Here is a 27,388-nt window from a genome sequence, read left to right as displayed (position 1 = left end):
TAAGTGTCCAAACGACCAAGTCAAGCAGGACTTGTACATCACTCAACCTCTTTCCACCTTGCCTCGAGCATCCGCACCCTCATCACTGGCTCACCACTCATAACCTCTGCCGCCTTCTCCCTCGCCTGTCTATCGTATGTATATCCTTGAAGCACGTACTCATTCTCATGTCCATACCCAGCATACGCATTTCCAACCGTGTATGTATGTCCCACCGCCACATCATGCGTCCGTCCCATACTCTTGTAAAAGGTGCCTTGCGTACCTAACGTCTGTGCCTGCATCGCAGCTATCTTTTGCTGGTTTAGGATTTGCTCGCATTGCATAATTGTCTGTGTGTAGATAATGTGTCGTTGCTCCGCCATTTCGAGGAATTTCTGCAGGTCACCAGTTGTGCAAGCTTCGTTGTATAGATTCCTCATGCGAGGCGAGAAGAGATCGCACATGCGTTCCTTGTGAGGTTCTCTTTGGCCTGTGAGTGAGAATCGGGGTTCCAGAGCTGTCCCTTTGGCAAAGGAGGCATAGCAATCCTCACAGATGGCTACGACTCCCCATCCCCACCAACGTCTGTTCTTGCTGAACTTGATCCGCGGACATTGTTCAACAGAGCCCCATTGCGCAGCCCAGTCGAGGAAAATCCTGCCATCTCCCCAGTTCCTAGCATTAGCGTACGTCTCCAGAGCTTTGAACGCGCGTGGATGTCCAAGATTGAAGCCGCACATGTACACGCCATCCTGTGTGACATCTGTATCTCTCATAAACCACCTCGATCCTCCAACTGGCTTCACAATACCCTCGTAACATGCAGCGCAGATACCCCACGAAGCGTCGTTAATGGGCGTGTACCAAACACCGCCCTTGATGCCCTGACTGCTACAGAACGGATACTTGTCTATCTCTTTCACCGCGTTCCAAAAGAGACTTCTGTCCTCGTCGTCCATGGCTTGGTGCATGAGGATGACATGGTTCAGTTGGCCCAGATTGCACCTCGTGCCGAAATCACCTCCAATGATTTGGTTCCATTTTTCTTCGTCTTCTGAAGCCAGGAAGTAATCATGGTAACACGCTCCGCAAGCCTGCAGTCCCTCTGGTCCAGATTTAGGCTTGTACCACGTATATTGGCTAGCCTTGACAACGTTGAGTTTTGGACAATCCGGTAGTTGCGCCCTGTCATTGAACTGTCGACAGAACTCACCCCATTTATTCTCTTTGGCATACTCCATGAACTTGCGCTTGAGGAACCACACGCTCAAATCACAATAAGCACCTCCCTGACTATCTTGGAGACGGTAGTACTTGGCAAAGGAGGATGTAATAAGGCCATCCTCAAAGCAAGCCTGGCAGATGGTCCCGTTGGGTATATCATCCGCTTTGTACCACAACTCACCCTCAACGGCATTCTGCTCCCTGCAGTCTTTGATGGTGATTCTCTTTTGCATAAACTCGATAAGCTGATCCAGGCTTCCAGAATTGACCGCCGCAGGGAAGAGATTGTCTTTGACTCGTCTGCTGCTGAACCGGCATTTCCGCTTTTCACCATCATCGTAAAAGGTCTTTATAAACGAGTTGCAGAACTTGGTATCGTATATGTGATCAACGTAGCAACGAGCGCAGATGACGAATTTGGGAACTGAAGCGTGATAGAACCAGTGTTGGGGGGACGACGTCAGAGCTCCTGAGCATTCAGCTCCTGGCTTGGCACCGCATGGATGCCGATGTGCGGGTTCGGGCGTTCTCACACGAGGGGGAGGTTTCTGTTGGCGAGGACTTGGAACTGGGCGAGGCGAATCTGGCTGCTGCCGAGGGGAGGTATATCCAGAGCAAGGAGATGATGCGTGGAAAGAATTCCTTAGTTTATGCGACCGAGAGTCAGGACTCGGTGAATTATATGGGCTTCTTCTTCCTTGGTCTACCTGATCTTGTACCTTGGATGTTGGTTTTGTCTGTGAACTTGATGGTTGAGGACTGTAGGCCGCCTGTTGAGAATTCTGACTAGCACCCGGTCTCTGACGTTGGGCTGTGGACAGAACAGGAGGAGGGCCAGGCGGAGGAGGTGGTGGAGGAGGCGGTACATGAACCTGGGGACTCGCTTGTTGGGGAACCTGACTGGCGCCCTGTCTCTGACGTTGGGTCTTGTTCAGAACAGGAGGAGGGCCAGGCGGAGGAGGCGGTACATGACCCTGAGGACTCTGAGGCGAAAGAGACTCCTTCTGTCCCGAGTAATGATAAGGAGTCGACCTTCTAGGACTTATACTTCCACTTCCATTTTCAGCTGTAGAGACAGGTCTCCTCGGCAAAGGCGGTGCAACATCCTCTGTACTAACCCTCGGCGGTAAGGGTGGTCTCTCTTCATCATCCTTCCCATTCTGCTGTCGTGCTCTCTGTTGTTTAATCTCATCAAACAACTTCTGCTGCTCCTTCACAAGCTCCTCTTCGCCCAACTTCAAATTTCTCGCCTCCTCTGCCCTCAACCTCTCCAATTCTTTATTATAATCAATATTCATATTTGCCATTTGCTCTTCTGCCTGCCTCATTTGTGCTTGGTACTCGGCTTTGTACTGTGCCGCGAGTCGTTCGGCTTCGCGCCATTGCGTTTCGAGGTGTTGTGTTTGTGTCTTTGCTTGCTCGGCTTGGGCTTGGAATTTGGCCAGGTCGGCGTAGTACTGTGTCCTGCGATCTGTTGTTCCTGGTGATTGTGAAGGTGCTTGGGTTGGCTGTGAGCCCATGGGGCTGTATGGTGATGGCGGTGGTGGGTATTGCGGACTCTGATGTTGTCCATAATGAGGTGACTGACTCTGGTACTGCGGGCTTTGAGGTTGTCCATACTGTTGACTATGAGGTTGCTGATAAGTCGACTGTCCATACTGTTGTTGTTGTTGCCAACCTGATGGTGAAGCGCTCTGCCCAACCCGTCCATGCCCAGAACGCCTCTTGTCTTCTCTCTGCTGTTGATCCGCAAATTGCTGCTGCCTCTCTCTCTCCAACTTCATCTCCTTCCTGTACTCATCCGTCGCCTTATCCACAAAGTCTTTGAGCCACGCCATAGCAACAAACACAAGATAATTTGTTGGATATTCCGAAATGAGGAGGGGTCTTTGTTTGTTGTTTGCCTAAATACGTGTAAGAATGGCGGGTGGGTAATAAATGATAAGCTGCATGTTCGCTGGCAGTCGAAATGATCTGACCAATCTGAGAAGTCTTTAGACGAGTGACTCCATTCTCTCGAATTTCCGATGCAACTATGCAATATCTTTATTTTTTACTCTTGGTTATCGTCCTCTTAATCGTGGTTTCTCAGCATCGCCTCAAACCTGGCTTCACTTTACATGTGTGCGCTTTTAATTGTAATCCCTGTATTCAGCTCGGCATGGTCGGGACTTGGCACATATATTGCTACACCATGAATTTGATCTAAGCAATAACCTTATTTATCGTAAAGCTGGACAGAAACCTTATATACATCGTGATATAGCAGAAAAGTTGGTCAAGGTTAGAGACGAAATTAGTAGGTTAGTTTATGTTCCTTAGACTATAGTTCTTAGACTACTTATTTTTATACCCTATGACTTAGGAGGCATTCACAATCCGTTGTATGTCAAGGTTCATTGATTGTAATGCTAGGCCCCTAAAAAGAAATAGCTTTTATTCATCCTCCAGGCTCAACACAAGACACTACTAACATTTCTGTCTATCAGTCTGAGCCTGTGGATCAACTTTAGTTCTGGAAAAAAAAAACAATAGGTATATGCTCCCATCCGCCAAATAATAACAAGTTCGAACGCCTTTCCTCCCAGTCATGCTTGTACCTCGTAAACTATGTGTGTTGTTTATGCATAATGTTCGACCTCAACGCCAGTTGGTTTCATTAGTCGTCTCCATAGACTGACAAATCGCGTGTAAACCCATATAACTGATATTTATGTTGTTTCATCATCAGTTTCATACGTAACATTGTATCTCACGCTTCTTCCTCAATCATGGCCCGGACCTCGGGTTCATTGAGAAGAATGCGCTTGCCCAGTTCCTCTGGGGGTTTGCCATCTCGGACAGCTCCAAAGTCAAGAATCTGCATCATGTTAGTAATTGTTCTTGTTCATGCTTGATTCATTTACATACCTCGACATATGTGAGCTGGTCTCGCTGAACGGCAGCTACACAACGTCGCTCGTCAAACTTGACTTGCCAAACACCGCTGAGATCACCCAGCAAGTCCTGCACGCATTCGCCAGTTCGGACATCCCACATTTTGACTGTCTTTTCACTGCCACTAATGACCTTGCGACCATCGTGCTGGAAACAGGTAATGGCCCCAGTATGCGCCATAAGCGTATTACGGCATTTCCCATTCTCTGGGTCCCAGATACGAAGAGTGGAATCAGCCGCTGCTGATACCAAACGCTCGTCGCGCAAGTCCAACAACCCGACAAGGAGACTATGCCCTTCGAGCGTATACAGACATGCGCCTGTTGCAAGATCCCAAATCTTGACCAACGAGTCCATAGACCCGGATATGCAACGGTTACGCTCATGGTCCAGAACCACAGAGTATACCTTTTGACTATGGCCATGGAGGACGTGCAGTGCCTCACCAGTGCTGATACGCCAAACACGGACAGTGCTGTCATAAGATCCACTAACCAAGGTATCGCCGTAGGCCGAAATAGCCCGAACGGAATGAGTATGTCCAGCCAACACTCGAATGAAGTAAGGGCAGTCCGACTCGTGAGCTGGGGGGCCGGTCTGGATGTAACGACGGGAGCCGACCTCGGGGAGCCGCCAAACTCTGAGCTGGCTGTCTCTGGAACCAGTAATGATGAGAGGCTTCTCAGGCTGCATGATAGCCTGTCCGCCGGAGTCTCTACCAGTCTCGGTGGGCATCAAAATTTGCAGGCAACGAACAGTGCTAGTATGTCCGTAAAATACCTGCTGGCAGAGTCCACGCTCAATGTCCCAAACACGGACAGACCTGTCAGTTGAACCCGAAACAAGCATGTTGCCCTCGTACTGCAGCGCCCAGACACCACCCTCATGACCTTCAAGCTTCTTGCGGAGCTTGCCCGTCTTGGTGTCGTAAATGTGAATGAGGGTATCGTCGCTGCCAGTGATGATCTTGTCCTCGTCAAACTGAAGACACGTAATAACGTGACGAGGATGAGCTGCAAAGGCGACGTGGCCGGGTTTTACCTCACCGCTGGTCCAGCTCTTGCGGATCATGTGGTGGCGGCGGTATAGTGACTTGTAGAGATGAAACTCGCGGAGACTTGGCAGTCCAAGCTGAGGGTCGGGAACAGCATTGATGGCAGCACTTGCAGCAGACAGCGGTCCCTCCGATGGGTGCTGTCTGACTTCGGGCTGCGACTTGCTTTCCTCGCGAGTCACGGCCTCCTGAGCACTTGCACGTCGCTTGGATCGCTCGGCAGCCGAATAGGTGTTGAGCGCTCGCTTTCGCTTAGAAGCCCGGGATTTTGAGGCTGTGTCTTGTCGAAGGGTTCGAGTGAGTTCGTGCTCGGTCGAGGTCAGGCGGCTTCGCATGCTCAAATCTTTCTCGTAACCAGAAGCACCAACAGGGTCTTGCCATCCCCAGCCCTGAATGGAGGCCTTGTTGAGCTCGCCAGGGGGGAGCCTGTAGCCATCACGGTCAAATAGTTCCTTCCAGCCGGTCTCATTACGGTCAACGAGATTGCGCCAGTGCTTGGAGACCTGAGCAGCTCGGCAAAGGTCCCGGTGGTCGAGGTGGGACAGAACAGTGTACCCGAGCTCTAGAGGTAGCTGTCGAAGGAAATCGCACTTGAGGGCAGGGTTGACAGCGTTGGCGACAACTCGGAGGGTAGGTCGAGGGCATCGGCGAAGGAACTGGTACATCATGAATGTCTTCATTTCGGTCTTCATCGAGTCGAAAGCCTCGAGCAGAGTTTGAGTATCGACAACGTGAGGAGATCCACCAGACCGAGCAAGCGCGTAGTCATCCTGGGAATGACCAGCAGGGACTAATGCGGTCGAAGGATCATCTTCTGTCAGTTGTGATTCCTCGACCCAGCGCGAGGGGTCCGAGTTTGATGTCTGGAAACTGGATTGGCCTTCATCTTCGGTGTCGGCGGTATGTAACTGAGCGGCTGCTAAAGTAGGAGACAGTCTAGGACTAGGAAGACTAGCATCTTGGGCAGCAACGACATCGATACTGGGTCTGGGGTTAAAGGGACGAACAGACTGCTGCAGGGATCCATCGATGTCTGCAAATGGTTCTGCATCAGCGTCGGTAATTGGCGGAGTAGCAACGTTACTGCTGAAGACGGTATGGGAATCGCTTTCAACAGGGCTGGTGGCTTCGTAATGGGGGCTAACAGCGGACGAAAATGCTTCGGGGGAGTGTTGTCGTTCATGTTGTGACGAACGTCGACGAGCTGATCGGTCAGATGAGCCAACAACTTCTGAGGTATCAGGGGTAGCGAGGAATCCAGAAGGCGTTCTAGATGACCTCTCTCCTTCTCGTCGACTTGACCCATGAGCTATAGAACGACGAAGCTTGTCCGAAACAGCGTTAAGTGGGTTTGATCGAGGCAATCGTCGAAGGTTCGATGTGGCTGCGGATTCGGGAGAGTCTGTGGGGCTGGCTCTTGAGGCCCGAGAGCGTCGGGGATAGCCTTCTGAAGGAGATTGTGATCGTTGCTTAGGCACTTGGACGAGGGTGTCGGGCTCATCCTCGCCTTCGTCGTCGGTCTCGAGCGCACCAGGCATATTGTAAGAGAACTCGATTAATTCTGGGGGAGTAGGCTTCATGGCAAGAGGGTATTCTTTTGTATCGAGGTTTTCCAGAGGCACAGGATCCCTAACAAAGACGTGGGGAAACTTGCGTGTGAGACGAGTAGTGGTCGTAACAGTCTTAGTCTCGACACACTCACTAACCTCGAGCTGGAATCGACGAGATCGCTGGCTCTGGCTGCCTTCGGAGATGTTTATAGAAACTGTTTGCGAGGGTTTGGGATGACGAGGCTCGAGAGCCTGACTAGTCGTGGGTGACGGTGTCATGGTTCGTTGTGATGTTTGTGTAGTTGTGTTCGCCCAGGCTATTGAAGATGTTGCCTGGTCAAACAAAGGTGGACAAGTTCGGTTGAAGCAACCAGAGGCCGACTATCAAACCCAGAATCCACAATGATGAGGGAAGTGAATCTGAAGAACCGACCAGCCAGGGACGGGACAATCAACGCGATGGTTACGCCAGATCACGCATGTATCCGCAAGTGGCAGAAGCAATCAATGACGCTGTTTGACTCGATCGAGAAAGACTGAGGAGTCGGATGTGTACGGTCGTGCTGGGAATATACGGACGATGGCAGGCGTATATCGACGGACCGAACCGCGAAGAGGTTTCGAGTAATGGCTTCTCCGGAACTGCACGCTCAAGGTTCAAAACACCGTAAGTCGAAACGTCGTTGCGAGGGCGAAGGAGGGAACGGCTGTAAGGCAGTTCGTCAAGCAAAAGACGCGTGTGGACTCGGCGTGCAAAGGCAAGGGGAGGCCTGTATACAAGGGAGTGTGGCGAGTTGGGGCGGGAATAAAGAGAGGAAAGAAAACGAGATATAGATTAGTAGAAAAAAGGAAACAGCAATACAAAGAAAGAAAAACAAGGCCAACAAGAAAAGGGGCGGAAGATGGATGTCGTAGTAGAGTGTTTTGCCTATCTACTTCTTGTTCCTTGGGCGCCCTTTTTCCTTCGTTTTCTCTCGAAGGGCTCCGTTTGCTGACGAGGCTTTGGTGAGAGAGAAGATATGGTTGTGCAGGCTGATGTGACGGAGGAGTAGTTGGTGTCTGCTTCTCGGGCCAAGGTACCTAGAGGTGGACTCTCCATTGTTTGAGCTAGTCTAATTCAGGTATGGCGCTATATTATATCGGTTGGCCCAGGCTCCTTCCCAGAATCAAACAAGGTCTAGCCTGCCTCAGGGTATCAGAAACGTTGGTCGCTGGAGGCATAGGAGACGAAATTAATGGGTCACTCTATGCCCCTTGGACCATGGTTTTTAGACTATTTATTTTTATACCCCAAGACTCAGGAGGCTAGGTATTTTTTCTGCTACTCTCTAGGCCTGATTATACCTGAATGATTGGATGAAGATGTGAGGTACGTACATCCTTGGGGAAGGGGGAAACATGACACGGGGACAAAGTGCGGTGCATCTCCACACGCTTTTAATGGTTTTTTTTATGTGAGCGGCTGTGGAAGAGTGTACTTGTTATGCAATGCAATGCTAGACATGAACTGAACTGCAACCCTATCACAGCTAAACTGGATTGTTTTGGCAAAAGGTCAAAGGTTCATTGTACAGGTTGACTCTCTGTTGGCTGTGCATTAGGTACCGGAAAGAACCTGGCCTGACATGGTCTGTGTCTTGTCACCCGGCTACCCTCTAGTTATACTCCAGCTGCGGATACGTCCGTGACCGACCGACGCGCGAAAGCTGGAATTCAAGACAGGTTTTAACCGCTCAGTCAGCCTGCTTAGTCCCTAATGTCAAGCCTCGTTGATTCTCAACCCGGATTTTCATGATCTAAATCGAGGACATGCGGTCGTGCACGCCTTGGAACAGAATCCTTCAAGAAACAAGGCCCATTCTCCCTCACGTGATCAGTTTCCATTTCTTATCGGTTCCGGCGTCGGCGAAAGTGAAGCCTATTTTGCCTTGCACTATGATTACTTGATGGAGTATCCGTACCTAGGTAGTAGTAATGAGATGCCACACGGAGGTATGAGACATAACACCACCCTGTAATATGCATTTAATTGCTTTTTATGGCTGCTATTCTATCATTGGCTAGTTATTCCCGAAGGGAGGAATATGTATATCTGACAAATGAATCAAAGGTAATATTGAGATAGTCAAGAACACAAATAATACCATTATCTCCATTGTCATTATGTATTCATTACCATTTGTGCCGTAACTATTATGTTTGTTATTTCTCCAAGTATTTCACCCTCGGCAGAATAACTATCCCTTCCCCTCACAACTACTGACCTATCATCTCCCCTTTCCCACTCAAACTCTTCTCCCTTCAAAACCTAAGAACGAGACTTCACCGCATTCTCGACTAGAGTCCACTAACAAGACTCTTTTGCCACATGGGTTGAAAAGAGAAAAATCATTTCCAAACTCACGTGTCTTCCCCGCCTGATCGGTACCGATAAAGTTTTACTTAGTCAGCCGAATCAAAAAGGCAGTGCCGTCGCCATCGGCATACCCGACACCCGGACTTCCACTTCCAGGTCAACACCGATGCGGGGGTGTTCCGATCGGGGGCTTGGGTTGGCCGATATGGCGGGTTTCTTGAGCGTAGGATTGCACCGACTAGACTAAAGGAATGTGATTGCTGTGTGATAGTGTAAGGCTTTGCTATGATTTAGACCACTTCTCTATGGCAATCCGTATTGAATCACTACAGTGCTGTTATTGTCATGATATTTGAGGTCCATTTTCTCCAAAAGAAGACTGACATACTTTTATACTTCCAAAGACTACATAAGTCGTTATCGTGGTATCTAAAATCCCATCGCTAAACACACTGTTCCCAGACATGCCACCTAATTCAACGGATCATCTAACTATTCAAACAAATTTACCCAAAGCTCAAGATATGTAAACTGGCATACGACTCCCAAGCAACTCACTCTTACTCAACTGTACATCCAACTTGTTAAAATCATGCAGCATTAGCCAGCATATCATGCGGAATATCAACGTGCACCAGACATCATCATGCGACACCTCTTGTTCATACAAAGCGGCCTCTAGCCTTCTTGGCACCTCGCTCGTCAGTGAATAAGCCTCACTCACGGCGCTGCCGGGTCTGCTGGATATAGATGGACGGCCGTTCGACATGGTGTTGAGAGGTATGTTTTCCACGCTTGTTTGTAGACGGGGTGCCGGCATGGGCGGCGGGGGAGACGAGCCTCGTTCCATACCGCGCGTGCTACTTGCCTGAGTCCTACCCGTGCCTGCTCTTCGGAAACCGTGACCCGGAGGTGCTCCGACAATACTTGTTCGTCGATTTGTTGAGTGAGTAGCACGAGGGACGACTTTTTCGCGGATGACATGGAAGTAAACTTCCATGAATTTATGCTGTCTTTCATCCGGACTGGCTTCGTGCATATCTTCAAACCCAAGCGGCGTCACTCTAGGTTGTCCATCTGGTCTAGGGTGCGCTGTTGCCGGGCTCCATTCAGCATGTAAAGATTGCGCATCGGATGAGCGATCTTCTCCATCGTTGAGAAGACGCAGGACCTCTTGGATATGCGATCGGAGGACATCCTGGACCATCTCTCGACGCTTCTGTTGGACTTCGGTCTCATGAACCCTGATGCCCATCTGCTCAGCAAAGGGGGTGATGACACCAGCAGGTTCCTTGGCCGTCAAGATTTGGTCACAATCATCAATTGCTTCATGAAGTGCCTTGAGCATCATCATCCTTCCAGCCATGTTGCCGTCCTTGTGATTCAGAATTTTTTCGATATGTTTCTTGCTCTTTTCAAGAATGACTGGGTTTCGACGCGCTCCTGACAGTGATACGCGAACAAGTTCGGAGTAAGCCTCCATCACCTTGACTAGTGATACCGACTGCTTGTCCCACCGATCCGACGTCGGGTTGGGAATATGTGTAAACATGCTGTCCTTGATGTGAAACGTGCGACTCAGCATACCGAGGATCTCGAACGATACTGGAACATGTTAATCGATGCGACATCGAGGAGGGAAAACATACCAGGAAACAAATGGGACGTGTGTTTGCCGGTATCCTGGAAAGCACGAACAGCATTTGTATTGCATCCAATTTTGATCAGAGTCTGCGAGATCTCGCCACGAGTTGCTAATTGGAGGAACGCCAAATTTTCGGGGTCGTCTTCTGGGAATTGAAGACGTCGTTGGTCCAAAGTCACGCTATATATGGTAGACACGTAGCCAAAGCACAACTCCTTGACTTGGTCCACAGGAATCACTCGGTTGTGCTCGAAGCGACTTCTTCCGTAGATGCTAAAGGTGAACATCAAACCAAGATCAGCGACCTTCTCTCCCAGGACCATGAAGCCATTGCCCTCAGCGCGATAGCGGTCACGTCTGCGGTCGAACTCTTTCCAGTAAACACCCAGAGCTGCCAGCATCTCGATTAGATGGCATATCGTTGTTGTCGCGTATGGGCGAAGGACTGTTGCAGGCATCGTATCCCAGCTTTTCCGTTTGCGTTGAAGAGCCACTGTCATTGTATGTGCTTCGTACAAACCCGGAGGCTCTATGGGAAGATCAGACTTTTGCTCCTGGGCATTGGGAGGCCCGATTTGTTTGTGCATCTCTCCATATTGGGACTTCTGCCACTTCTCCGAATCGTGTTCCATCCGTTGCACAGCGCTGAGTAGGAGCGTCCAAGAAGCTCGTTCATTGTCGGCAGTATGAATGCGCTCTCGTCTCGTCTTTGCCGCATACTCTTCTCGAAAGTTGATGCTCAACTCAGACCATGTATTATCGAGACTCTGTTCGCTGCCATCCAGGAAGTAAATCTCGGCTCCTTGGATGGGACCGTTCCTGTTATCTGGGGGTGAAACGAAGATGACAGGAGCTTCGAACTCAACCTCAAAACGAAGCTCGTCCCATGAGAAACGGCGGGTTTTTGTGAGGGCCCATTTCCCCATTACTTTCTCGTTACATTGAGCGTATCCTGCGGCAGAGGCGTAGTATTGCTGCATAACCTGCATGAAAGTGGCTGCAAGAGCGACCAAAGACACGAGGAGAGCTACAACGGCCACGATAACCTCGGGGTCTGCTTCGGCCATGTTGGTGGATATTCTGTGTTCGTTCGTTCGATTCGTTCGTCTAGTGTCTTAGGTGGTGGCGTCGCGTAGTGAACTACCTAGACAAGGCCGTCGCTAGCTGGAGAGACGCGGCGTCAAGGGTCGATGATCTGAAGCCTTGGAAGCGAGTGAAGATTAAAGATGCGACGGGAGAGGTTTGAAGCAACTTGAAAAGCAGTCCCTTTCGTTTGTAAACCAAAACCCGCGTGGTGAATCCTTCAGGTTGGCGCCATGTTTGCCAGCGGATAAAGCGAAAAGAGGGATCCGAAGGTGAAAGGAGAGGATTGAGCTCCAGACGCAGAGCCTCGTTTGAACTTGTCTATTCGCATCTTCCTACGTACAGGGGGAGGGCGTACAAGGCTCTCAAGTCCGGGGTTTAATTGGAGCAATGGCTTAATGAGGTGGGTTTTTGGCTGAAGATGGTCAAGGATGTGAACAACATTGGGGGCGGCCGCTTTCAGGCCGTAGCAGGCCTCAATCAGGGAGGGGATTGAAAGGATTGAATGCCTGGGTAAAGGGAGTTATCCCATGAATATTATTAAGAGTTTTCTATCATCGAATAGAGTAACGAATTGATCCAGCCATAAGAAAAGGAAGGTTTTGGTAGGAATGACGTTGTGGTTGATGCATAGAGGTAGTCAATCTTAGCCCTATAGCTTAGCGGATGTCGCGTTGGAACGGTTGGTGGATGCTGGGAGCTGGGCAAGGGCGCTAGGGCCGGGCGTCCAAGGCTTAGGGTAGTTGGCATCAGGGTACCAGAAAAATTGACCGCTGGAAGCATAAGAGACGAAATTAGCAGGTCACTTTATGCTCCTTAGGCTAGGTATAGTCCTTAGATTATTTATATTCATATCCTAAGACTTAGGAGGCCTAATTTTCTGCTACCCACTAGGTTGGGTAGAGGAGCGGTAATTATGGATTGAATGAACAAGACAAGTCAGTAGGTAGATATAAACATCATCACAGCTAGTATCTAGGATTATGTTATGTAGGTAGTCATCGAAGAGTATGTTACATTTAATATTGCTATCGATACTGATAATGAGTTATTTGGTAGGAAGACATTGGAAAAGTCTCAAAATGTACTAATCAAGATAAACATACGACAAGAATTCAGTCTCAAGATGCGTATTTTGACGACATCACTGGTAAACATAATTGGAATCTATTGCAAGACACGGCAAATGAGCAGCAAGCATAAGGGGAAGGACGTTCTAGATTCTAACATGTTTACTACTCGATTTCTTAATAAGGCATGTTTGCTATTAGTGGCAGAAACTATATCGCTGTTACTCGTGATATACCGCCCTCACTGCATCGATTAGACTTTGAGAAGTTCCCCCCATCAAATATAGCTGTTACTGATCCCGTATAGGCAATGGCAAGAAAGTCCATCTGCTGGATTCTAGGGTATAAATAACGAATGACCAAGGAACCCCAATTCAATCAAACATGAACTGATCGATTGATTAGCCCTCTGTCTCATGTTTTTAACTCTGAGGTCAGAAAGTCTCGGTTGGTGGTAACTTGGTTTAGGCGAGGTGGCTTACTAAGATCATGACGCGGTCCCCTGCTGCATCATGTCTCGTGTTTCAAAGGAGGCAACCTGATCTCGTTCTCTTCCCCTTTTTCTTTCCATATCATTTCCATCAGAATAACCTTACCCACTATCAGCTACAATCATGTCTCGATTCTCTCGCTATGATACCGACGAGGAACGTCTCCCGGAAGGAATGCAGAGAGTAGGCTACGATGCTGACAGCCAGGTCTATACGTTCCGCGACGCCGACGGAAGTTACTGGGAGAGCGCGCCCGGCAACCAATATGGTCATCTCACCAAGGTTGGCGAAGCGCGTCTCGAAGGCCAAGAATCCGAGTCTTTCCTCGTGACGAACCCGCAGTATCAACAACCCAAGATGTCTTGGTTCAACGATATGAAGCCCTTCCTCAACTTCCTCATGCTCATCATCCTGTCGCTGCTTCTTCTCTTTTGGTTCCTCGGCCACAAGTCTTCTCCCGAGGAGCGCATCCCCATCCCGGACTGTCCGAAGGGTACAATCGCGTATGGAGTTAAGCAGGACGATACATGCTATGATATTGCCAAGAAGGCGGGCGTGAGCGTGGATGATATCTTGAAGAAGAATAAGGATCTTGATTGCGATGCGCTCATGATCGGTGATCGTATTTGTGTGCCTGGCAAGAAGAGCATCGATTGAGAGAGTCGTACCATGTTTCGTGGGATGGCGTACAGAGCATTGCTGGGTAAGACCTGACCGGCAGATGATGGGTGTACGGCTATTGGGCTATCAAGACTAAACTGAGTGACCTTGGAACTGGTCTTTGCCTACCTAGACGGAGCTACTTATAAGTAGGCCATCTGTTGTCCATGCTATGGGGCACCATAACATGGAGTAAGGCCAGTTCTGACTTATTGGACGGCTTTCATAGCAACAATATTGCAAGCAAGTGCTATTCAATGGATGCTTATCGACTCCTGAACCAGTCTTTGGATGTCTCTGTCCAACTGTTTGGTAGTGAAGCGTCGAATGCTTTGGGAGCGTCTCTATCGGCCAGCCAACGTCATCCGGGGCCTATTAATGCCCACTCATTGGGTGCCATTTGTGTCATCATGCGCGTTGCTAGTGCAGCTCTCGACCGACGTGTGCCAACGAGCGAAGTCTTGGCCTCTAGCGTTGCGTTGCATTGCGTTGCATTTATCCGATGTCTTTAGCGATCCGTGACTGTCTCTTTGGAGACGAGCAGAAGAGGATTCAAGAGGTTGGTGATGAAGAGAATGAAGAATGTTTGAAAGATAAAAGAAACAGAAACAACTTCAACAGCTTCCTATCTATTACCACGTGGTCAAGCTTGAGATTCTCTTCGGTCACATTTTAGCCCGTCAAGGAAATCATCACCACAAAAAAGGCCCCGCGCTAGAGTGGAATAGAAGAAAAAAACGAGGGGCAACATCAGACCCTTGGAAGCTTTGGCCGCCGCCTACCAACCAGCATCCAAGGTAGCAGGAGCGGGGCACATGGAATTTTTTTCTCTTCCTCTACTAATTTCGACTCGACCCGAGGACCCCAAAATAATTTAAAAAATTCAGACGCGGGTCCCTGGAGGTTTATTTTTCTCTTTCTCTTCATCCAACTATAAACCTTCGGGTTCTTTTCTTTTTCCTCTTTTTTCTTTTCCTCTCTTTCTACGTCGTTCAACCTTTCGACTTAGAAATTAATCATGGATAAGGGGAAGCTTGCTCAGCTCCTTGAAGGGAGCCAGGTCCGTAAGTTTTTGCCTATTGATCTACGTCAACACATTCACCAGATGCAAGATTTGCTCTGCTTTGTGTGTTGCCTCTCGCTACACACAAACTCTGAAGCTAACCTTGCCTCTCTTTAGCCAACACTGAGCAGGTCAAGGCCGTCACAGCCGAGCTCCAAAAGAACTTCTACACAAAGCCCGAGTCGCTTCTCGCCCTCGTCGAGATCTCCCTCACACATGGAGATGCCGGTGTTCGACAGCTCGCCTCGGTCCAGGCTCTCCGTCTGATCCCCAAGTTCTGGGAGAAGACCGCCCAGGACCAGCGCCAGCTTGCCCGCAACCACCTTTTGGAGGGTGTCCTCAAGGAGTCCTCTGCTGGTGTCCGCCACTCTCTTGCTCGTCTCATCGCCGGCATTGTTAGCTCTGATATGGAGAACGGTGAGGGTGAGGACTTCCTCAAGCACATCCTCCCTCTCAGCAACAACGACAATGTTATTGCCCGTGAGGTTGGCTCATTCCTTCTCTACGCCATCCTCGAGGAGGACCCCACACACTTCTCCGACAACACACACGATCTTCTCAAGCTCTTCCAGTCCCGTATCGAGGATCCCCAGAGCAAGGAGGTTCGCATCAACATCGTCCGCGCTATTGGTGCTATCCTCATGATCATCGAGCCCGAGGAGGACGAGGTTGCCCTCAAGGCCATGCAGGGTTTCGTTCCCAGCCTGGTCAACATCCTCAAGGCTACCGTTGAGGCTGAGGACGAGGAGAGCTACAAGATCGTCTTTGAGGTCTTCCACTCTTTCATCGCCTACGACTCTTCCCTTCTTGCTGTCCACCTCCGAGATCTTCTCTCCTTCATGATTGAGCTCGGTGGAAACGTCAACGCTGAGGAGGATGCCCGATCTCAGGCTCTTGCTTTCCTCATCCAGTGCGTTCGTTACCGACGCATGAAGATCCAAGGTATGAAGGACATGGCTGCTGAGCTCATGGTCAAGGCCATGCACATCGTCACCGAGCTCGACCCCGAGGACGACGAGGAGGACCTTTCTCCTGCCCGCACTGCCATCAGCCTCATCGACACGCTGTCCAATGAGCTTCCTCCCCGACAGGCTATTGTTCCTCTCCTGGAGCAATTCCCCCACTTCGCTGGCAACAACGACCCCAAGTACCGTATGGCTGCTATGCTCGCTCTTGGTAACGCTGCTGAGGGTGCCCCCGACTTCATCTCTACTCAGCTTCAGCCTCTTCTCCCTGCCATCATCTCTCTTCTCGAGGATGCCGACACCCGAGTCCGACACGCCTCTCTTGTTGGTCTGATCCACCTTGCCGAGGAGATGGCCGACGAGATGTCCTCTCACCACGAGCAGATCATCTCTTCTGTCCTCAAGAACCTTGAGGCTGCTTCTCAGGGTCCCTCAGACAAGAGCAACGTCAGCATCATCCGTTGCGCTTGTGGTGCTCTTGACACCTTCGGTGACGGTATCGACACAAAGATCATGGCTCAGTACGGTCCCAACTTGATCGGCCCCATGGTCCGTCTTCTCGACCACGAGGATTTCGGCGTCAAGGCTGCTGCCGCTTCCGCCATTGGTGCTATTGCTTCTTCCATGGAGAAGTCTTTTGAGCCTTACTTCAAGGACGTCATGACCTCTCTTGGCAAGTTCGTCTCTATCAAGGAGGGTGAGGAGTCTCTTGACCTCCGAAGCTCCACCTGTGACAGCTTGGGCCGCATCGCTATGGCCGTCGGTTCTGAAGCTTTCCAGCCTTACGTCATGGACCTCATGACCGCCAGCGAGGAGGCTCTTAGCCTCGACAACCCCCGCCTCAAGGAAACCAGCTTTATCTTGTGGTCTAACCTGTCCAAGGTCTACCATGAGCAGTTTGACCACTTCCTTCCTGGTGTCTTTAAGGGTCTCTTCTCTTCTCTCGAGCTTGAAGAGGAGGAGATTGAGATCCCTGGTGTTGACGCCAGCCAACTTGGCGACGGTTCTATCGTTGTCGGTGGCAAGCGTGTTAAGGTCAAGGCTCCTGAGAATGAGGACGATGCCACCATCGCCAACGGTGGTGACGATGACTGGGATGACATCGAGGACCTCGACGACCTCGATGATCTCGGTGCTGTGACCGCTGTCGCTCTTGAGCAGGAGATCGCTCTCGACGTTCTCGGTGACGTTATTTCCAACTCTTGCAACAGCGCCAATCTCGAGACCTACGTCGAGCAGACGATCGAGAAGGTTTCTCCCTTCACCGAGCACACGTACGAGGGATGCCGAAAGACCGCCGTCTCCACCCTCTGGCGCACATACGCTCGTGTCTTCCAGGTCTGGGAGGAGAGCTCCGGTATCAAGTGGGAGGCCGGTCTCCCTGCCAAGCACACTCCTCCTAACTCGCTCATCTCCATGGGCCAGGCTCTTGAGAAGGCCACCATGACCATCTGGTCTGATGACAGCGAACGGTTAGTACCACCCCTCTGTTCTTTCTTTTCTGCCAATATGATGAATACCTTGCGTTATACCCAGCTCACTCAGAGGCAAAATGCCGTTGCTGAGAACACGTCTAATCTACTTCTGATTCATGGCACTGTTACTTCTTTTTCTCGCATTCTTGACTTGAAATCACCTGCTAACAGTCTTATAGCACCGTCATTACCGACATCAACCGCAACATTGCCGCCACCCTCAAGGCTTGCGGTCCTGCCGTTCTCACTTGCAAGGACGGTTTCCTCCAGGAGTTGGTTTCAGTCGTTGGTCTTATCATTACCCGATCGCATCCCTGCCAGCAGGATCTCGGTGACGAGGAGGAAGAGCCCGAGGTTGATGCCGGCTCTTCCGAGTACGACTGGCTTGTCATTGACACTGCCCTTGACGTCGTCGTCGGCCTTGCCGCCGCTCTTGGTAACAGCTTCGGTGAGCTCTGGAAGATCTTCGAGAAGCCCATTCTCCGACTTGCCAGCTCCAGCGAGGACCTCCACCGATCCACCGCTGTCGGCACTATTGCTGAGATCACCAAGTACACTGGCGACGCCATTACTCCCTTCACTGAGTCTCTCGGCCAGGCTCTTGTCCGCCGCCTGACAGACCCCGACCCTCTGGCTAAGTCCAACGCCGCTTACGCCATTGGTCTCGTTGTCCTAAACTCCTCCGACACCAGCAAGACCTTCCCCATGTACCCCCTCCTCTGGGAGAAGCTCGAGCCTCTCCTGACTGTCAACGAGATGCGCATGACTGACAACGTCGCCGGCGCCGTCTCTCGCATGATGGCCAAGAACCCCAACAACGAGTTCGTTGCCCAAGCTCTCCCCGCCGTTGTCAACATCCTTCCCCTCCAGGAGGATTACGAGGAGAACGCCCCCATCTACGAGAACATCTACAACCTCTACCAGCACTCCAACCCCACTGTCGAGCAGCTCACCCCCCAGCTCGTCGGCATCTTCGAGAAGGTCCTCAGCCCTCCTGAGGAGCAACTTGAGCCTGAGACCAGGCAGATCCTCCAGCAGACCGTCCAGATGCTCTACAAGGCTAAGCCCGACCTCCTGGCCAACAACCCTGGCATCCTCAAGCTTGCCAACATCCAGTAAACTGGTTGCACGGCATAGCAGCATCATGATTTGACGACGATTTCGGAATGGTGGATTCACAAAAAGGGAAATGACGAACTACGATATGATTTGATGAAGAAAGAAAAGTTTTAGACACGCTTGTAGAAAGCGCGGTGTCACTGATAGAGTAAACGCATGCTTAAACGGTCTAGCATGTGGAAAATAAAGAGCAACGGGAATGAATGGTAAACAAAAGGGACAAGGGATTATAGGGATGGCAAGCGCTGGGATTTCTGAAAGAAGCTATAAATAGGCTTTAGGACTTTTGATACCTAGGATTAGAAAGAGATACCTTTCCATATGGACATTTTGTTTCAAACTTTAAATGAATTAATTGGTGATGATATATGTTAAACAAGACGTTACACAAAGAACACAAATGTCAGACATGCTCTTCAAGCATTTAATCTCAAGTCAAAGTGCATATCTAATACCCGACGTAACGCCATAGAATGCAAAAAGAAACTATTTACAAATTACCAGATCCTTTTCGCAACCATCTCATACCTTGAGACCTTTTCAAAATCATCCTTCTTGGTCTTGTCCGTCGTCTTCTCAACTCTCTTTCCTGGCCCCTTTCCACCCTTGAGTCCTTCATTCCTATCAGCGTGCACCCACCTCTGCCTCTCCTCGCCGACTTCGACCTGGCCAAATCCGCCAACGCGGCGAGCACCAGGTGTATCGAAGGACTCTGATGCGCGACCCTGATGCTCCTTGCGCTTCATGTCCGCGTAGCGATTGCGCGAGTATTTGAGTAGAAGCATGCCAAGGAGGAGCTTCAGAATGAGAAGAACGAGGAAGGCGATGAAAAAGACAACCACCATGGTGACGGCGGCAATAACATCGTCTGATGTCCAGGAGTACCAGGGGCGGGAGTTGAGCGGTGAACCGTAGGGGTAGCCGTATGTTGCGCGGCCGAGGGAGTCGCGAATCAGAGAGTCAAAGTGGTTAAGAGCCGCAACTATGGCGGGAGACGAAGGCGTTGCGGATTCGGAAGTGAGGGATGTTTGTGTTGATGCGGGGATGGGCATGGGCATCGGAAGGTGAGTCGAAAGAAGCATGTGGTAGGTTTGGATGGATGCACGGATAAAGAGGCATGAGAGCGGTATGACTGCCAGACCTAGCCGTTTGGTGAGAGAAGGTGTCATAAATGCCTGTATCTGTTAGTGAGGGCTATGAATGGAGCGATAGAAGAACTTACGTTGGTGTAGTAGTCTTTACAAAGGATATCGAGAATACGGCTGTAGAATGCTGGCTTGATATTGTTGAACTTTGTAACATAGGCATGTTTGATAGCGTCGACAAGCATCTCGCTTCCAATGACAATCAGGAACGGAGACAAAACTTCACCTGACATGAGCCAGGATGGAAGGACCGTGAAGCTGTGAGGGAGAATCGACGGGTTGTGCAACGGCACAGAGGAGTCGTCAAAGGATGATTCGGAACCAGCACCAGGAACACTCAGTCCACCAACCTCAACGACATTTCGCATACCGATGATGAGAAGCATGATCCAAAGCTGAAACCGCTCAACGATATCAGCACAGGTCAGCTGGAAGAGATTGTCCTTTTCGAAGCGTTTAAAGACAGTGCTCTTGATCTCGACGAATTGGTTGGAAAGTAGAAGAGTCAAGAGGGCATTGGAGTACGAGTTGACGGCGACGTTGAGCGTAATGACCTGGTAATATAATGCTATTGAATGGAGACAGCAATACGCCAGCGCCAGCATGAACATGCCCAATGGAAGCAACACCTTTGATCGGCCAGAGGCATTACGGGAGAGCGTTTCGGTGCTGAAGAGACATTCGAGGATATCCTGACCGAGGGCGGATAGGAGACGGTCGCCGACTTCGAGGATGTTGTAGATAACGTAAAGCTTAATAGCGGATTGGGCTCGAATGAAATGGTACATTCGGCTTGCGTCAAGGGTCATGAGGGCCATAGAACTGCAGATGATAACGGCGCCTTGAAGCAGATCAGCTTTGTGGAAGGCTGATAAGTTCGAAGGCATGGACTTGGTCCTCCTGTGACGAAACGCGTTAGATCTCGGTTGAGATCGAGACGGTAAGGGCTTGAAATGGGCATTTGCATGTGGTTTGAAGTCGTGCTTCTTCTCATCATTCGAACGACCTCGCGGACGACTCTCGCTGCGTGATCGTACTTGATCAGTGGCCTCCTCTTTAGTGGCAGGCTGTGAAATTCGTCCGCGTTTCCAAAGTCTCCCTAGGCCGTACCAGACATAGTCGACGAGCCATCGGATCTCCTTAAGAACCAGGTAGCCCCACCAACGAACCAACACACCAAGAGCGAGGGTGAAACGCATAGGAAGAATAGTGAAGTTGTATAACCAAGCGTCAAGACATGCCAAGGCGCCGAAGTTGAGCGTGCGCTCGAGAAACGGCGGGAGAAGAAGTACGTTCTTGAGACGCTCGAATTTGGCAGCATTGGACTCGTAGGGGATGTCGTATGCATGAGATTGGTGAATGTACAACGGACTAGGTCGCTGAGCTGCTAGTTCAAGCTGTAGATGTGTAGGCAGTGACATGGGAGGTAGAGGAATAATAGGCGGAATCGGCGACGGCGGTCGTAGACCATCGGTTTGGACGGGGATGGCTGTTGCAGGTGTCGGCCGACTGATGTTAATAGGAGATGTTGCACCTGCACCATCAAGATTGAGATTGAGAGAGGTTGGTCGACCAGCGGAATTGAAAGAGGAGTATCTTCGCGGCGAGGATCTCCCGGAGTCGCTTGCGTGCACACGACTTGTAGGAGGAGTGGACAGAGTGCGCGCCCCAGGAGACGGTCGTCGTGGGACTTGAAGATCCCAGAGTCCAAGGCCAACACTTCCCGCTGATCTAGCCTCTACAGCGACACTGTTGGGCTGCAGCGAGGGGAACGCCTCAAGGGGTTGTTGGCAGTCGACACGCATCGTTGACTGTCTCAAAGCGTCGCGCTGTTCGAGGAGATGAGAGATAGAGTCTTGGTCTATTGACCTCCGTTGAGGAGCGGGGGCGACTGGGAGAGACTCTGGAGAGTTTGTGAGGCGTTGCATTTCTGTTGCGGACAGGCGGCGGACGTTTGGGTTTGTCGTGTTGCTTATCGTGCTGCTACGACTGGCCCTGCCAGAGGGTACCGCCGTTTCAAGGTCTGTATCCTTTTGCGCATCGTTCGTCTGCGGTTGAGGTTGATCATTTTGCTGCTGCTCGTCCTGGACATCTTCGACGGCCGGTTCAGAGATGGAGGATGAGCTGGAGTGAATGCGACGCATGCTACCGCTGGAACCTTCCTCGGAGGAATGGTCCTCGTCCGAGGGTATCGTGGGGAGTTTCGTGGTCTGTTCGTCGGCGCATGTTGGCGGTGGAGGAGTCGAGGATGGGGATAGAAGCGGTGGGAGATGATGAGGTTGGATGGTATCGACGGAGGCGGCCATCACGCGGGTTTGTGCTCCTGAAGCATGTTTTTGTTATCCTCTATATAATGAATGAGCGTCGTGGAGAGGATAAGTCCAATCGAGGTCGAGATGTGTCGTGTGATGAAAGGAGAGACACAGAAGTAGGTTGCGATTGCAGCCATCAGCATACATCACTGGTTGGATGTCTGAGGTGAGCTGGCAGTGGAAGCGCCACAGTGGAGTCTCCCCTGAAGGTCACTGAAACTTTGGGCTGTGGGGGTCAAGCAAGGTTGTGTCAGTGGCTTGATATTCCAAGGATCTGGATTGCCGAGACGGGAAGAGATGGATTTGAGATTCGAGATCTGGTCTTACATAGGAGCGCATAGAAGACAACTTTGCTTAATAAAGGTTGAGATGACCTAGATCAGTGTGTAGCAGAGAAGATGACCTCTAAACTTCAGGATATAAAAATAAATGGCCCAATCATATCATGAACAACATAAAGTGAATACCCCGAGTGGCTGTTGCGATTGTTCTATCCGTACTCATCACATACATGGCCTAGACTAGATGCCATTCACATTCCACCAAAAGGCAAACCTTAACCAAGAATGTCTTTCAACACTCATGTTCCAAGGTATCAATTGTATTCTATTTACTTATTTATATCATAACTCATTCGTCTTCACCCTTTAGATCAGGTGCTCATCAAACCACTGAACAGCCTGAAAGAAAGCCTGCTCCTTGGCAAATACCTTGGCCTTGTCCTTGAGATCGCTGCGCACAGCGAATCCGTGCTCAACGTGAGAGTACAGGTTGATCTGGAAAGGCTTGCCAGTCTCGATGAGAATCTCCTCGGAGCGGTGTCGCAAGTTGGCAGGGAAGATGGTATCGGTCTGAGCGGCGGCAATGGAGAGAGGCCCCTCAATGGCCTTGAGCTCGTCCTCCTCGACGGAAGAGGGGTGAGCGACGTAGCCAACCTTGATACCCTCTTTGTAGTTTCGGATAACGTACTATGTTGCTGTTAGTCAAGCCGTTTTCATCAGTTTAAAATTGAGGGGGCATACCTTAGCGCCAAAGCAGTATCCTGCAGCTCCAATCTTGGAGATACCCTGGTCCTTGAAGTACTTGATAGCCTCGACAATGACGGGGTCGACCTCAGCGGGAGTGTGGGGGTTGTTGCCGTTGGCACCCTTTGTGATCCAGCTCATGATATCGACATCCACAGGAGGGTAGGTTAGGACATCGCCGTTGAAGAGATCGGGAATAATAGTGGTGTAGCCGTTGGCAGCGAATTGATCCGCCATGAGCTTGCTGTTGTTCCAGATACCAAAGATATCAGCGACGTAGATAATTCCAGTGCCCTGGTGAGCCTTGTCCTCGGGAGCAGTCGCAAGGTAAGCGTCGAGGCCGCTGGGAAGCTTGATCATCTTGCCAGTGGGCTCGCCTCTGTAAGAATAGTTAGTCAATGAAGGGAGTATCCGAGACAGTGGGTTAAGAGTTTACTCGTGGCGCACACCCTCTGTGCAGCACTTTCCGGGTTGGTTAGAAGCCATTGTGTATAAAGAGTATGGGTGCTGTTATTAACGTGTGAAATGAAGCTGTAGATGCTGTAGAATAGAGGATTTTTCTCGGTGGATGATTGCCCGAGTTATATAAAGATCTTGACCTCCAACCCAAGCGGACCCCATTTTCCGTCGTGACGCAATGGAACCCAATAGATATAAGAGTTCCATGGCAAGAAAATGCCGATATTGGTCCAACTACCCCACAAAACGCCGTATCCCATGAACCCTTCACTTTTCCTGTTGCGTGGTAAGTAAGATCCATCAGATCCAGAGTCCTCATTGGTGACAAGAAAGACCGGTCTTTCAATGTATCCGTACAGGTTTTCTAGACTTGAACTCTTATCTCCGTATTTCCCTGATTTTATGGAGTTATTCTTATGTCCGAGTCCAAGCCTGAGATTTTGTGCTCCACGGAGCGCCGGATTATACATCGGATAAGATCTATGGACATGTCGGAACTCGGAACTAGGTATCGTAGGAATTGCCGGGCTATGTTCTTCGGCCCGGGGTCGGCGAGCCTGTGGCATCCAGCACCAGACAGCAACTGGATCAGTATTTATATGGTATCATTGCTATGCCTCCCGATGCAGCTAATTATATAATACGCCATCAATCATTACTTTTGTCGAATTCCCTTTGGTTTTCTCTTTTTGAACACCACCGCCGGTACACCAGACTCAGCTTCCTCAGGCTCTGGCTTTATCAGAGTTTCAATATCCGGTGCTTCAGTCTTAACAGCCGACGTCTCCTCTTCTTTTACCGCTGTTGTGTTGTCATCTTCCTTCTTGACTTCCTTTGTATTATCTTCTTCTTCTTCTTTGGCTGTCTCCTCCTTGACAGCGCGAGGCGCAAATGTTGACCCGCTCAGAAGCGCATCAAGCTCGTGGTCCTCTTGAGGCATCGCTTTTGTATCTCGTCCCCATCGTCTGGGTTTCTTGAATAGTCCTTGCATAGCATCCTCTTCTTCCTTTTCTTGTTCTGTCGCTTCGCGCTTCCGCACGCCGTTCGCTCTTGTCTCAACCTTGACCTCCCCTTCTTCTTCTGGCTTTTCGATAACTCGTGTATTCGTAACTGTCCATTCGCCCGGCATAGCCATCTCAGGTCGGAAAGCGCTTGGCATAGCAACGCCCATCTCGGCGAGCTGTTCCCTCTGCTTCTTCAAGGACGCTTCTGACGGTGCGCTGGGCTGGGTGCGCGGCGCAGGTCTTGAGGGACCGGCAGCAGATGATGACGATGATCCTGATACGACGCCATTGAGACGGGCGATTTCTTGCTTTGCGCGTTCTTTCTCGCGCTCGTCACGCTCGTGGCCGCGGTGCAGGTCGCGCAGGAATCGTTTGAGGGCGCCTTGATGCTTGCCGGTAGATTCGTGGTTCTGGCGCTCGAGTTTTGTGTCGCGGACGTAGATTTGACAGTGTTTGCACCAGTATTTCGGTGTGGATTTCCAATATTCGGACATTTTGGGTGGTTGTGATGAAGATGATGCTTGGGGGAGCTTCTTTGGTGGAGGATTGACGATTTGAAAGTCAAGAGCTTATGTCACTGGAAATCTTTAGCACGTGCCACGTGCAGGTGCAGGGTAAGCTTCTTTCGATGGAAATGAAGATGTAGAAATGGATGTCAAATGCGATAGAGCTCAATTGACTGTAGTCACAGAAGAATCTTTAATTATCCGTCGTTCTTTTTTCTCCAGTATGTTATGTTGCAATTAGTTTGGGGTTTTGGGACTGGGGGTGATACCTCTGAACTCGTTAAATGTTTCACGATGATGTAGGAGCGTTGTAGCAGGGAGCTACCAATGATTCCAATCTATGCATGTAAGTGCCAAACAGAATACTGTACGGCCACTACCGACCTCCTTCTTTTTTTCTTCACACGCCAGTGGTTGCGTACTTCTCAAAACCGACGTTCTCTGGCATAGCTTGAACATCATCTTACTCTATAGGATGTTGGTAATCACAGGACCTAGCCTTAGGGTATCAGAAAAATTGACCGTTGGACATAATGTTGGTGAAGCTAATCAAGTTCTTTCTATTACAAGGCCAGCGAGGCGGCTAAAACGTTGTAGGCTAAGATTGCAACTTAGTATCTTTTGGCTTGGTTATATTTTTGACCAGTTCAATTGCCCTGGATCTGTTTATTGTTAATGCTACCTGACTCAATCCCAATGACGTATGTGAAGCCTTTACCTTGTGATGATTTCCCTGTCTCTGCAGTTGAGACAGAAGGTTCCAATGAGCGAGCCTTGATGTTGATCAGTCGGACGTCAAATCAAACTGCCATGGATAGCCTGCTCTGTAAGTACGCATAGTCTCGATTCAGTGCTGGTAACATAATGCATAACCTCAGATATATCGTCGGCAACTGCGTCGCATCTAGAACACTTAACAGAACTCGTTGGAGGTTTTGAGAATGTTGTTGAGTCGAGTTTCATAGACTCCAGGGTCCGACCAACCCCGGACCAGCTTGGACGCTTCGTTCGCCCACTGGACCCTGGATTTGTTTCTGCCGAATAGATAGGCGAAATATCCACGATGACTTTTCTTCATGTGGGAAAGCCAATGCTGTCGATTACTTTACGAGAACCAGAAAAAGGTCTTGGCATATAAGCTTAATTACATGTTTATTTTATGCATGATAAAAAATGTACAGATGAATCTTGTATAAATGTCGACACTAGATACATGATGGATCTTGACCGAACGAAACTCTTATCCATGGTTAGCTTAGCCGACGCTCTTGTCTCGGTGGAGCTTCAACTAAGAATACGAAGACGTAAATAACGCAATTCCATGTTCAGTTAACTTCTTGGCGCTTACAGCGCGTCGTCAAGTGTTGTTTCTATCGCCGCCAATAAGCGCACCATTGGAGAGAATGAGGGTGATTACAATTACCTGATCCGGGTTACGAGTTGGCCATGATTCGACTCCTGTATCGGATACTTCGTAGGAAAGGCGGTGGCAGTGTTGATGAGTCTGGACTAAAGAGGAAAATGCCATGGAAAACTTGGCGTTACTCTGCCGTTGAGCCGCAAGCTAAACTCTGGGCATTTTTAACGACAAGCCATGGCATTCAAGAATAGAGAAGTCTTTATTATTATATCTAACATTCTTTTTATTTTCATGAGATGAAAGCGTATTGTTTCAATAAACCCTTTATTACTGAATATAAGCATGGGCTTTGGAAAAATGTATTGGCGGCTGGCTATTACTGCATTTGTTCAAGTAGTCAATTCATTATGTAAATGAAAGACACAGTTCGTTGATGATCCATTAAACTCTTCCTCCAAAGGATCGGATCCATGCAATACCCTTGCTTGTTAGTCCGGCTCAAGGTACGGATAGAGACCTCCTATCGAAAGAGTAGCGGAAACCCCGTTTGGTCCAAGCCGCACCATGTCTTTTGCCTTGTATCCACAAACGATCCCTTTGGCAAATCACGTATTGAAGTTGCTTGAAAACTCTGAGGCCTGAAGGCGGAGGGTCCACTCGCTCGGTTTGCGACGCATTTTGAGTCACGTGGAAAGGCTAGAAAAATGCTCTGAGGGTGTACACGTGACCATATTGACAGCTGAAAAAGAGGAAGAGACTGATCCTGTGACGTCAGATGTCCTGACTTGTTGCTTTGCATATCTTCTGGACTAGCAATTACCTAATTTGCAAAAATCTCCGATCGACGGTTGAAGAAACGACATTGTATGAATCGCATCTTCCAAAGTACATACTTATGTCTTC

General features: G+C 49.8%; 8 protein-coding genes across 8 annotated transcripts; 2 read left to right on the top strand and 6 right to left on the bottom strand.

Moving 5' to 3' along the window:
- Positions 1-38: 38 nt before the first annotated feature.
- On the bottom strand, positions 39-3,044 carry FSST1_005115 (uncharacterized protein; the record flags this gene model as incomplete). Its single annotated transcript, XM_083231359.1, has 1 exon — positions 39-3,044. One exon carries the CDS (start codon positions 3,042-3,044, stop codon positions 39-41), a length of 3,006 nt encoding a protein of 1,001 aa, XP_083088545.1.
- A 914-nt stretch (positions 3,045-3,958) lies between these two features.
- On the bottom strand, positions 3,959-7,026 carry FSST1_005114 (WD40-repeat-containing domain protein; the record flags this gene model as incomplete). Its single annotated transcript, XM_083231358.1, has 2 exons — positions 3,959-4,066; positions 4,117-7,026. 2 exons carry the CDS (start codon positions 7,024-7,026, stop codon positions 3,959-3,961), a joined length of 3,018 nt encoding a protein of 1,005 aa, XP_083088544.1.
- A 2,594-nt stretch (positions 7,027-9,620) lies between these two features.
- Positions 9,621-11,815, bottom strand: FSST1_005113 (uncharacterized protein; the record flags this gene model as incomplete). Its single annotated transcript, XM_083231357.1, has 2 exons — positions 9,621-10,708; positions 10,753-11,815. The coding sequence occupies 2 exons, from the start codon at positions 11,813-11,815 to the stop codon at positions 9,621-9,623; spliced, it is 2,151 nt and encodes a 716-aa protein (XP_083088543.1).
- Positions 11,816-13,515: 1,700 nt separating this feature from the next.
- On the top strand, positions 13,516-14,049 carry FSST1_005112 (LysM peptidoglycan-binding domain-containing protein; the record flags this gene model as incomplete). Its single annotated transcript, XM_083231356.1, has 1 exon — positions 13,516-14,049. One exon carries the CDS (start codon positions 13,516-13,518, stop codon positions 14,047-14,049), a length of 534 nt encoding a protein of 177 aa, XP_083088542.1.
- A 1,021-nt stretch (positions 14,050-15,070) lies between these two features.
- On the top strand, positions 15,071-18,674 carry FSST1_005111 (karyopherin KAP123; the record flags this gene model as incomplete). The annotated part of the gene is made up of 3 exons (XM_083231355.1): positions 15,071-15,116; positions 15,233-17,552; positions 17,735-18,674. 3 exons carry the CDS (start codon positions 15,071-15,073, stop codon positions 18,672-18,674), a joined length of 3,306 nt encoding a protein of 1,101 aa, XP_083088541.1.
- Positions 18,675-19,090: 416 nt separating this feature from the next.
- FSST1_005110 (eukaryotic membrane protein family-domain-containing protein) lies at positions 19,091-22,125 on the bottom strand (the record flags this gene model as incomplete). The annotated part of the gene is made up of 3 exons (XM_083231352.1): positions 19,091-19,160; positions 19,203-19,849; positions 19,897-22,125. 3 exons carry the CDS (start codon positions 22,123-22,125, stop codon positions 19,091-19,093), a joined length of 2,946 nt encoding a protein of 981 aa, XP_083088540.1.
- Positions 22,126-22,778: 653 nt separating this feature from the next.
- Positions 22,779-23,642, bottom strand: FSST1_005109 (dienelactone hydrolase; the record flags this gene model as incomplete). Its single annotated transcript, XM_083231351.1, has 3 exons — positions 22,779-23,099; positions 23,154-23,535; positions 23,593-23,642. The coding sequence occupies 3 exons, from the start codon at positions 23,640-23,642 to the stop codon at positions 22,779-22,781; spliced, it is 753 nt and encodes a 250-aa protein (XP_083088539.1).
- A 628-nt stretch (positions 23,643-24,270) lies between these two features.
- Positions 24,271-25,113, bottom strand: FSST1_005108 (uncharacterized protein; the record flags this gene model as incomplete). Its single annotated transcript, XM_083231350.1, has 1 exon — positions 24,271-25,113. The coding sequence occupies one exon, from the start codon at positions 25,111-25,113 to the stop codon at positions 24,271-24,273; it is 843 nt and encodes a 280-aa protein (XP_083088538.1).
- Positions 25,114-27,388: the final 2,275 nt, after the last annotated feature.

This window comes from Fusarium sambucinum, chromosome I (genome assembly GCF_050947815.1).
Source record: "Fusarium sambucinum isolate potato_lamoka chromosome I, whole genome shotgun sequence".
Classification (NCBI taxonomy): Eukaryota; Fungi; Ascomycota; class Sordariomycetes; order Hypocreales; family Nectriaceae; genus Fusarium; species Fusarium sambucinum.
Note: the sequence above shows the minus strand (reverse complement) of the source record. Positions and strands in the feature narration are given on the sequence as shown.